The sequence below is a fragment of the Anomaloglossus baeobatrachus genome, chromosome 8, assembly GCF_048569485.1.
Source record: "Anomaloglossus baeobatrachus isolate aAnoBae1 chromosome 8, aAnoBae1.hap1, whole genome shotgun sequence".
Taxonomy (NCBI): Eukaryota; Metazoa; Chordata; class Amphibia; order Anura; family Aromobatidae; genus Anomaloglossus; species Anomaloglossus baeobatrachus.
In genome coordinates this window covers 262626628-262639027 of record NC_134360.1, presented here as the reverse complement: position 1 = coordinate 262639027, position 12400 = coordinate 262626628, and the positions used below count along the sequence as shown (strand labels likewise).

Below are 12400 nucleotides of genomic sequence, written 5' to 3'. Positions count from 1 at the left end.
GGAGACTGTTGGAGAAGGTGGAGTACCAGTGTTGCAATTGCATGGCGTCCTCTCCATTCATTGACTATGGAACTGCTGGAGAAGGTGAAGTACCAGTATTGCAATTGCATGGCGTCCTCTCCATTCATTGACTATGGAACTGCTGGAAAAGACGAAATACTACACTCTGCTATGAACGGAGAGTAGGCTGAGGATGTGCACCTCCGTTCCATTTCAGACGTGGCTCTTGAAAACCCGTGTGGTTCTCGGGCTCCGAACACAGCACCCCAGTGATCCCAATCTCATTGCTCCCTAAGGATACTAGGTAGCATATGATTTTGGGAATTCTCCTTTAAGACATCATAAGCAAAAAAAAAACCCAAAACATCTAAATGCATCTTATAACCTTATCCCATAATTTCACTAGTGACATAAGACAAAACCCCCACAGGCTATTGCTGAAGATGCTCTTAATGCAGCTCCTGGACACACGGAGGCTTTCCTCGGCAGTCGTCTTATCCTTGACGCTTACCTTGTTTGGTTGAACTGTTCGTCGGAGGTTTTCCATCCACTTATCTCTCTCGGCAGCTGAGGAGCAGCTGAAGCATTTACTACCGGTGGAATACGTTACCTGGTAGAGGTAGGGCAAAAAAAACAAGGAAAAATATCAAAGGTCACAAAAAAGACCGACGTTAATCATTTACACGGAGTGTCCCAATAATTCAGATTTCTCTTACCTCAAAACAGAAGTCCTGGCCCAGGATGCTGCTGTGTAACGGCTTCACCAAAATCTTATCTTCTGACCCCAGATCCAAAGCCTCCACCGCGCTTCCGGGGCTCAGCAAGGACTCGTGGGAGCGGGATTCCTTCAGTTTGGGTAAGCCACGTGTTCTGCATGGAGAAGACGGTGTAGTCAGCATGGCCACGGGACACCACAACATACAGACTAACACTGGTTTGCAAAAAATACTTCTGCAAGTCCGAGGAGTGCTGTTATCAAATCACCATTATGGGAAACACTCTTAAGACATGATGCAAAGGCTCATTAAAGGGGTATTTTCATCTCCAATATCCTATCCCAATATGTAGTAGGTGTAATAATAATCTATATATATAATTGCCTTATTCTGTTTGTCTGTCTGTCTTGCTCCAAAATTATGTCGTTACAGTGACAACCGTCGCATTGGCCGCTCGCCTCGGCTCGGCCCCCGGCACGGATTGGCTGCTTGCCCCGGCCCCCTGCACGCATTGACCGCTCGGCCAGGCCCCGCCCCCTCGCGCATTGGACACTCACCCTAACCCCGCCCCCTGCACGCATTACCCGAACCCACACGGAGCCCCGACTCCCAGGTGACTGCTGCACCCCCGGAAGCCCACACTGGCAAGACAAAGTGGAGAAAAGCCGGATGTGTGAAACCACTAGCTTACCCCGGCTCCCGGCACACGTGTGCCGGAGCCGGCGTAGGCTGGTAACCATAGTACACAGCGGGTAACTATAGAAACCGCTTTCCTTAGTTACCCGATGTGTGACATGGTTACTAGCTTACCCCGGCTCCCGGCACACGTCAGCACTGTCGCTTTGAATAGTTACTTACCTTTTCTCCACTTTGTCGGATCCGGCGCGTTCCCGTGCATTGTGTACACTACAGTGGCCGCGCGACAAGCTCCGATCACGTGTTGTCATGTGACCAGGAAGTTGCGGCGCAGCCACTGTACTGTACACTGTGTATGGCTGCTTTCAGACGTCCGTGTTTAATCAGGTACCAGTCACACGCATGGTTATGGTCATACGTGTGACATCCGTGCTTGCATGCGTGTGACAGGTACCGGAGAAAAACACGGGTCTGTGAAAATAATATTTTTCATATTTACCTGCTTTCTCCGGCTCTGCTGCCTCCCGCTCCTGACCGCCTATCAACACACACACACACACACATAGCAGACAGACACACATGGATACACCGAGTGCATACACACATACCGCACATGCATGTACATGTACACACACACACACACACACACACACATAGCAGTCAGACACACACATAGACACACATGGATACACCGAGTGCTTACACACATACCGCACATGCATGTACATGTACACACACACACACACACACACACACACAGCAGACAGACACACACATAGACACACATGGATACACCGAGTGCATACACACATACCGCACATGCATGTATATGTACACACACACACACACACACACACACACTGAGCACACACACACTGAGCACACACACATAGACACACATGGATACACCGAGTGCATACACATACCGCACATGCATGTACATGTACACACACACACACACACACACACACACACACACACACACACTGAGCACACACACATAGCAGACACACACATAGACACACATGGATACACCGAGTGCATACACACATACCGCACATGCATGTACACACACACACACACACACACTGAGCACACACACATAGCAGACACACACATAGACACACATGGATACACCGAGTGCATACACACATATCGCACATGCATGTACATTTACACACACACACACACACACACACACACACTCTGCTGTATACTCACCCAGCGATGCGGTCCCCGGCACTGAAGTCCCCAGCGCTGTCCCCGCTTCCAGCTCCACAGGGCACTGAATACTCAGTGAGTATAATGAGCGGTGATAAGGAGCAGGAGGCAGCAGAGTCGGAGACAGCAGCGCTGGACAGAAGTAAATATAAAAAATATTTTTATTAAAAAGACCCATATTTTCTCCGGTATGTTTTACACTGATGTGATCCGTGTGCGATCCGTGTGACATCCGTGCTGCCGGAGATGCCTGTGTGTGTGCGTGCGGGGTCATGAAAAGTCACACGGTCCTTGTGAAAACACGGACTTGTGAGGCACATCATAGAATTACATGGGTACGTGTGACATCCGTGTTAAAAACGGATGTCACACGTACCTAAAACACGGACGTCTGAAACCAGCCTACAGGAGCGCGCCAGATCCGACAAAGTGGAGAAAAGCCGGATGTGTGAAACCACTAGCTTACCCCGGCTCCCGGGACACGTGTGCCGGAGCCGGCGTAGGCTGGTAACCATGGTACACATCAGGTAACTATAGAAACCGCTTTGCTTAGTTACCCAATGTGTAACATGGTTACTAGCTTACCCCGACTCTCGGCACACGTGTGCCGGAGCTGGCGTACGCTGTTAACCAGCGTACACATCGGGTAACTATGGAAACCGCTTTGCATAGTTACCCGATGTGTACCATGGTTACTAGCTTACCCAGGCTCCCTGCCCATTCAGATCGTTGGTATCCCACTGTCAAACACGCCAATGCGTGCTGCACAGCAGGAGACCAACGAGCAAAAAAATGAACCATCATTATTCAAGACTTACTGATTATATTATTATTCAATCTGCTAACCTACATAAACATTCTAGACTACCCCATACGTTAGAATCGGGCCACCTTCTAGTAATAATAATAATAATAGAAAATACCTCCAATTAGAAATGTAGTATAGTTCTCCTGATTAGCTACACTTCAGTTCAAAAGTTTAGGGTCACTTGATATTTCCATATTTTTAAAAGAAAAGCACTTTTTTCTTTCAATTAAGCTAACATTAAATTACACAGAAATCCCCTTTATATATTGTTAATGTGGTAAATGACTATTCTAGCTGCAAAAGTCTGGTTATGAATGCAATATCTATAAAGGTATATAGAGGCCCATTTCCAACAACCACCACGTCATGCTGTGTTAGAAAGCTAATGGATGTTTAGGAATCCCTTGAAAACCTTTGTGGAAGTATGTAAGCACAGCTGAAAACAGTTTTGCTGATTAGAGAAGCCATAAAACTGACCTTCTTTGAGCTAGTTGAGAATCTGAAGCATTACATTTGTTGGTTCCATTAACCTCTCAAAATGGCCAGAAAAAGAGAACTTTCATGTGAAACTCGACAGTCTATTCTGGTTTTAAGAAATTAAGAATATTCCATGCGAGAAATTGCCAAGAAACTGAAGATTTCCTACAAAAGGTGTGTACTAATCCCTTCAGAGGAGAGCACAAACAGGCTGTAACCAGAGTAGAGGGAAGTGGAGGCCGCGCTGCACAACTGAGCAACAAGACAAGCACATTACAGGCTCTAGTGTGAGAAATCCACACCTCATAGGTCCTCAACTGGCAGCTTCATCACATAGTAGCCACAAAACGCCAGTGTCACCGTCTACAGTGAAGAGGCAACTCCGGGATGCCGGCCTTCATATCTGAGACTGGCTAATAAAAGGAAAAGATTAATATGGGCAAAAGAACACAGACATTGGACAGCGGAGGATTGGAAAAAAGTGTTATGGACAGACAAACCGAAGTTTGAGGTGTTTGGATCACACAGAAGAACATTTTTGAGATGCAGAACAAGTGAAAAGATGCTGGAAGATGCCTGACGCCATCTGTCAAGCATGGTGGAGGTAATGTGATGGTCTGGGGTTGCTTTGGAGCAGGTGAAGTGGGAGATTTGTACAAGGTAAAAGGGATTTTGAATACGGAAAGCTATCACTCCATTTTACAATGCCATGCCGTACCCTGTGGACAGCGCTTGATTAGAGCCAATTTCATCCTACAACAGGACAATGGCACAAAGCCACCTCCAAATTATGCATGAACTATGTAGGGAAGAAGCCGGCAGCCGGTATTCTATCTGTAATGGAGAGGCCCAGTCCCCAGATCTCAACCCTATAGAGCTGTTGTGGGAGCAGCTTGACCGTATGGTACCAAAAAGTGCCCATCAACCAATCCAACTTGTGGGGGGGGGGGGGGAAGCATGGGGGGAAATATCTCCAGATTACCCCCGCAAATTACCAGCTAGAATGCCAAAGCTCTGCAAAGCTGGAATTGCTGCAAAGGAGCGATCTGTGCCGAAAGCCAAGTGTGAAGAGAAAATTATTATTTCAAGTAAAAATCATTATTTCTAACCTTGTCACTGTCTGGACGATATTCTCTATTCATTATGCAGCTCATCTGATAAATAAAAGTATGATTTTTCATGGAAAAGACAAAATTGTATGGTGACCCCAAACTTTTGAACGGTAGTGTATGTCTCTTACCTCATGTGTAGGGCATTGCGGGACCTTAGGTATCCAGGGCTACAACCATGAGCAACTAACAAACTGTCACTATATGCGAGGTAATAACCATGGATACCTAGGCTGCAATGCCCTGCACATAAGGTAAGAGGCATGGCTGTATCAGAAGAACTATACTACATTTCTAATTGCAGGTATTTGCTGATATTATTATTATTATTATTATAGAAATGTAGTATAGTTCTACTGATTAGCTATGTCACTTACCTTATGTGTGCAGGGCATTGCAGTTTAGATATCCACGGTTGTAACCACTCAGTTACAGTTAGTTGCTCGTGGTCATACCTTGGATACCTAAGCTGCAATGCCCTGCACACGAGGTAAGAGACATCACTATATCAGAAGAACTATACTACATTTCTAATTGGCGGTATTTGCTAATATTATTATTATTATAGAAATGTAGTATAGTTCTCCTGATTAGCTATGTCACTTAACTTATGTGCAGGGCATTGCAGTTTAGATATCCACTGTTGTGACCACTCATTTACAGTTAGTTGCTCATGGTTGTAACCATGAATACCTAAGCTGCAATGCCCTGCACATGAGGTAAGTGACAAAGCTATATCAGAACTATACTACATTTCTAATTGGAGGTATTTGCTAATATTATTATTATACCTACTACATACTGGGATAAGATTTTGGAAATAAGAACACTCCATTAAACTGGTGGCCATTGATTTATGGGACATATACCTCCAATAGGGGGCACCAGAGGAATACTTTCTTCCTAGTTTGCATTCCTATTTTCTAGGGAGCATTGCCTGGCCTAAACATTTCCCTATGCCACTCAGTATTCCCTAAAAGCCTCCCTACAGAAATGGTCCCTTAGAGGGTCATGCACACGACAATTAACATGAATCCTAAACATTTTTATTTTGCCACAGTCTAATGTTTTTTCTCGCCCCTTAACCCTTCCCCATAATCCTTGGGCCAGTTGACCAATTTCGCCTATAAAGCGAGTCTTCGCAGGTTCACCCAACAGCAAAGGCGGGACCCCCTCCCTCTATCGGCCCCATAACAGTCACATTCATGGCTCTATGGCTGGCTCATACGCCATTTATCCTTTGAGACATGTGCTATACTTCAAAAAAAACATTTTTCCAAAGGGAAATAAATGTAAAAAAGTAAATAAAATAAATAATAATAATAATAATATAAAAAAATAATATCATGCACTTTTTCCTTCCCTCAATTTGCCAGAATGTTATTTTGCATTTTTTTTTCTAACTTTGATACATTTTATTTGAAAATGTTCCCAAAAAACCCTAAAAAATAAATTATAGTGATCATTAACAAAAAATATCCAAATAAAAAAAAAAAAAAATTGACTTCTCCATGGAATCCTCAGTAGCAAATTGCCCTGAATGTCCCTAAATAAAAGTGCAAATATTCCCGATTCCCTAAAGTGGAGGAAAGTGCGTGAATGCGTCGTCTCGGGTGGAATATCCTCCCCGGATGGAGACTCTGAAGCGTCGCTTTCTCCAGGCTGATCTTGGAGTTACATAATAAAGTTATGACTTTTTAACCGCTTTTACGTCGGACTCTTCCATGGTAACGAGCCAAACTCCGCTGCAATGGAAAGCGCGAGCCTTCTACAAATAGCACAGATGAATTTTTAAATACCCGCTGATGATGGATGCATTAGTACAGTGAAAGTTATGCAGGTTGTGATCCTAAAAATAAAATAAAAACAAAAACAAAGACTTACATGAAGCAATTATATAGCCACCGAGCTGCGCATGCCCAAATCATCGCTAGGATTCATGTCACCGAGACTCGCCCATCTTCATCCCAAAAGGTTAAGGGTCACATGCCACCATCAGGAAAATGAATCTGCCGGGAGGGATGATGTGACAAGCCGGGCATATTGTGTGCTTGGAGATGTCTTCAAAATCTCTTAATGTTAAAAAAAAAAATGCTGAATTCCGATGATTCCGGACTCAAGGAGAGAATTGGCTGCCAGTGAGATGAAATCTGGCTTGAAATAGCTGGCGACTGCATCCTTCCCTCTCCTCCTCCGCTGGCAGCATCCCGCCCCTCAGGTAGCAGAGCCACGGTCCCGGTGTGCCCGCCCGGGTGCTGCACTCGGGGCCTGTTGCTATGACGATGCACCTATAAGCAGATTACCGCTTGCAGGCGAGGAGCAGGCAGAAGCTGCAGCCGGGGTGGCTCAGGAGCATGCTCTGTAAACATTACAAAGGTGACCTTTTCAAGCAGCTTCCCTTGCATAAACCCAACCCGAGCAAGGAGGCAGCTAATATGGGAAAGGAGGGGGGGGTCTTAAACACTGCGCCGTGGTCCCAAGAGGGGATAGATCAGCGACATTCAATGCGTCAAACCTCCTGGAAGCGTCTCCTCTGGGAGAAATCATCACCTTCCAGCCTTTATAGACATCTGCTAAAATTTCCAACTAACCCTCTAACTCATATCAATAAAAGTGAAAAATATGAGACGAGGGACCGTAAAAAGACGAGGCAGCAAAGGGACCACAAATCTGTCGCACAACTCGATGCACGTTCCCTAATGAGAGGAGGGACGCCGGGTACAAGCGTACAACATCGATTTGTGCAACGAGTACCACTGCTTAAGGAAATACTGATCCGTATGGACAAAAAGGGTTAAATGCAACGAGCGGCAAAAAACCAAGCCTGACGCTTAACCCTTAAGTAGCGAGAGATCAAAATGACTGAAGCCAAGTGCATGATGCAGAGAGAATGGATTATACAGCTCTTCCTATATTACTGGGGAAGATATTGGAAAACTGAGCAGTGCTCTGCTGCCCCTGTACAGACACGGATAATCCCAGGAAAGCAGGATTACAGCAAACTACACTAGCCATAGCGGCGGGGAGGGGGTCCTGGAAAATCATCCCTTACAGAATATCAGTCTGCATCTGCTGGGCTCAACACGCAACATGAGCCTAATGGTCAGTGTCCGGTATCGGAAAACACCATCATTAACTTGCTTGTCCGCTCTCTGAAATGTAAAGCCTCTGGTGGAGGTGGTCTATAAGCATCACCGCTCTCCACTTTAGGCCGGAGGGTCCGTTGTAACAGATCAATCAGAAAATAGATAATTAACTTTTTACGACAGATGACCATGCCATAATACCAAACCAATTACTGGCAGGAGCTATCGGGACACTGGTGGTCTCATGACCTCCCCTTTATGTTAGGCAGAACAGTCTGGGTCCCCCGGTACAGTGGGCAAAGTGTCGGTCTCCATTCCACAATGTAGGCTATGGGAATGTCAGTTGTTCTCATACGGCTGGTTACACTCTGCAGTGTCTGCTCATATACCAGAAGATTACTATGGGCCTCATGTACCCAAAGGAGGGCTAAAGTGTCCCCTGTCGGTCTCCGTTCCTCAATGTGGCCTATGGGGATGTCAGCTGCACCCCCTGTTCTTATACGGCTGTTTACACTCTGCAGTGTCTGCTCATATACCAGGAGCTTACTATGGGCCTCATATACCCAACAGAGGGCTAAAGTGTCCCCTGTCGGTCTCCGTTCCTCAATGTGGCCTATGGGGATGTCAGCGGCACCCCCTGTTCTTATACGGCTGGTTGCACTCTGCAGTGTCTGCTCATACCTGGAGCTTACTATGGGCCTCATATACCCAACAGAGGGCTCAAGTGTCCCCGTCGGTCTCCGTTCCTCAATGTAGGCTATGGGAATGTCAGTTGTTCTCATACGGCTGGTTACACTCTGCAGTGTCTGCTCATATACCAGGAGATTACTATGGGCCTCATATACCCAACAGAGGGCTAAAGTGTCCCCTGTCGGTCTCCGTTCCTCAATGTGGCCTATGGGGATGTCAGCTGCACCCCCTGTTCTTATACGGCTGGTTACACTCTGCAGTGTCTGCTCATATACCTGGAGCTTACTATGGGCCTCATTTAGTTAAGAAACTTTTCAGAAAGGAGTATGGTTTACTTAATCTCAAAAATAAAAAATATAGCACTGTCATGGCAATAATTACTACACTCCCCCCCCCCCATTGCAATCATAGGGGAACCCAGTTTTCCATGGTCTCCCACTTCCCACTTGTAGATTATACATGTGTGACTCTGGGCCAATGACTTCTTATTTGAATTCTATCTCAAAAGGATAAAATGAAAACTGTAACTAGGCTTTCCTTCACCTGGGGGGGACCCAAATATACTGCCCTGATGCTGTATCTAGAGATCCCAGTCCTAGGGAAATAGTCTCTGCACACCCAACTTCCTCGAGCACCAAGAGGGCAAATGGGTCAAACCATATCCAGGTCCACACTGTCTGTGGGGAAGGGACTTGAGCCAGTTTTCATGGGACCCAATGTGCCTTGATGACCGTACAGGTCATTGATTGACCTAGTTTTGGGTCCCATCTGTCTGTACCAGGTCTTTACAGGTCTGACTGCTGCTCCTTGTAGACCCCCATTCTCAGGATTGGTGGGCATCTTCCTCCAGCAATCAGCAAGTCATCAACTATTGAAGTGGTAATTCATAACCCATCCATGGTCTCCATAATTTGCCCTGGCTATTACTGCCTATCACGCTCACATTTCCACACTATACGAGGCTCTATGTGGCTGGCATGGCTACTTCGGAACCTCAGCCTTCTACCTGCAGGTTTTCATGTAAATTTCATTAGAAAAAAAAAATAAACAGCATCTGTGAAACGGGTGGTGGAAGCTAATTACTCTGGTGCCACTGCTGAATTCGACCCCTACTTGGCTATAAAAAAACAAAAAAAAAAGGAGCCTTTTACAATCACTCAAGACTTTATCATATTGCACTGAAATCTGCCTGCTAGGATTATGAAGCAGAAAAGGATAATGCGGCATTAATAGAGCCTCACAACCCATCAACAGCAATGACTCACATTACATCCATTAGCTGATAAGGAGACAGGACGAGACTGGCATTCTGCACAGCGGCACTGTAGCGCACGTCCTCGCGATGCCAGTCTTCAGGTCTGAGCTCCGCTTTACTGACTGCTAATCTAAACCCGCGCCGTGCCGAGACCGAACACTTCTACGGGAGTTGTGTAAGCAATGTGCCATCTGATTTCCGCGCCCCCGCCAGACTACACGCCCAGGTACAATTAATGCTGCGCCTCTGGTACGCTTCACCCTGTCTAGTTTTCATTTCTTAATTACTTAAATGCCCAGTCTTCCCTGCCAACCCTTCTGGGGAGACATGGCAGTGCACAGACATTGCATCTTAAGTGCTCGAGATTTATGGGGCTGAAAGGGAAGGGATGTCGGGTCGGATACGGTCACAAAAATGATTATATTTTTCCCATCTGTTGCTGCCAGTTAATGTTTAATGCGTCTTATTAACCTTATCTTTCAGTTCTTCCATAAAAGCCTTGGAGAGAAGCCCCTACTGGGGATCGTATGGACTCCGATCACATTACATTATCGGGAAATCAGACTGAAAATTATGCCACTTTTTAACCTTTATAGTTACTTAAGCCTTGCTAAAAAAAAAAAAAAAGGCATATTTCTTCCCAACAATTGTACTGACGGCATTTCTCAGAGGGTTATAAGAAGCCTATGAAGTGAACTATACTGGCCTATATGTTGCATACAAGACCCTACTGGGAGATATCTACTTAAAGGGAACCTGTCACTAGATTTGGCCACTATAAGCTATGGCCACCACCAGTGAGCTCTTATATACAGCATTCTAGAATAATGTGTATAAGAGCCCAGGCCACTGTGTATAGCGTAAAAAACACCTTTATAATACTCACCTATGGGGTGGTCCGGTGGGTGTCGCTGCTCCCCGATACCGCGCCTCCTCTCTGCTGCAATTTTCGCCCTCCTTCTACCCAGCCCAGTATGGATGATGTGTCCTACGTCATTCGCACAGGACGACATTGCGGTCCTGTGCAGGCACACTTTGAGCTGCCCTGCTGAGGGTAATCAAAATGCTGTAATGCGCATTCACGAGGAAAGGTGAAAGACTGCCCGCGCATGCGCACTACAATAGTTTGATTTGTCCTGGGCAGAGCAGATCAAATTGTGCCTGTGCAAGACCTCAGTGCTGGCCAATGTGGATGACATAGGACAAGTGAAGGACACAGGCCTCAGAAGGAGGATGGCGATCGCCGCAGAGAGGAGGCACCGGACCGGAGAGCAGCGACACCCATCGAGCTGGACTGCCCCCTAGGTGAGCATTGTAAAAGTGTTTTTTTAAAATTCTACACAGCGGCCTGGGCTCTTATATACAGTATTCTGGAATGCTGTATATAAGAGCTCACTGGTGGTGGCCGCAGCTTATAGTCGCCAAATCTGGTGACAGATTCCCTTTAAGCTGTACTAATCCTACTGTATATGGAATATACTTAGAAAAACTAAGGTACTTAGCATTTAAATTGGTCAATTCACGTGAGCCCATCAACCGCGAAAAGGTGACCTTTCTTTGATGGGACCCCAACTTATTTCATGAGTGGGCATGAATTAAGAAAGGGCCCCATCAAAGAAGAGTCACCTTGTCGCGGTGATGGGCTCACATGAATTGGCACATATATGCGGTAAGAACCTTCATTTTTTTAAGTATATTCCATATAGCATTGGTACAGTTTACGTTTCATTTATTCTATGTTTGCACATATCTTGGCGCTTACAGAGTGCTGCTGTATTCTTTCGTTTGTGTTACGTGTAGTCATAGCAGCTGGCACCTGTTCACATTTATTTGGAGATGCCGGTATTTTTTTTTCTTTTTGAAGATATTTACTCTGTGTTCGTTATAACGGGTAATCCAAGCTGTGATTTTCAGAAATCCTGAATATTAGAAAACTGCATATTTTCCCCATTGCTTCTATGGCAGCATTATATTCCAAAACACCGCACAGATTGAAATCCCTCACAAGTCCAATGTGTCTCCGAGTCTGATATCAAAGACAAAAAAACTCATAAGCAGCCAGAAAACGTCTCGATAAAACTACCTACACTTTTTAATAAAATGTCATGCCTCCAGATCAGTGGAGTTCCAGGACCTAAAACCCCCATCAACTGTATAACACTCTGGTCACATTTGCGCGGTTTGGGAAGCAGGAGCGCTGTGCTGCACGGGAACATAAACTTTCTATGAGCCTGTACATTGCTGTATGCGTGCTCCTGCTTCTGGAGCAAGGTGCATGTGACTAGTGTTTTCAGACACTAATTGGGGTCTCTGGAGCAGAACCCCCACCAATCTGCAGGGCTTTGGTTGCTTGGTCACACATTAAAAAAACAAAAACAAAAAAGTTTTTAGAGAGTGGAAGA

At 45.6% G+C, this 12400-nt stretch overlaps 1 protein-coding gene across 8 annotated transcripts in view; it reads right to left on the bottom strand.

Moving 5' to 3' along the window:
* The window catches only part of RASAL2 (RAS protein activator like 2), a 272881-nt gene that overhangs the window by 54682 nt on the left and 205799 nt on the right, over window positions 1–12400 (bottom strand). For 7 of the 8 annotated variants that reach the window (XM_075320621.1, XM_075320623.1, XM_075320625.1 and 4 more), the window contains 2 exons: window positions 717–870; window positions 512–610 (listed from right to left, as the gene is read on the bottom strand). In XM_075320621.1, coding sequence (XP_075176736.1) covers window positions 512–610; window positions 717–870 — 253 coding nt within the window. Of the gene's footprint in view, window positions 1–511; window positions 611–716; window positions 871–6851; window positions 7227–12400 lie in introns of those variants that run through there. The other variant, XM_075320628.1, reaches the window with a different exon arrangement.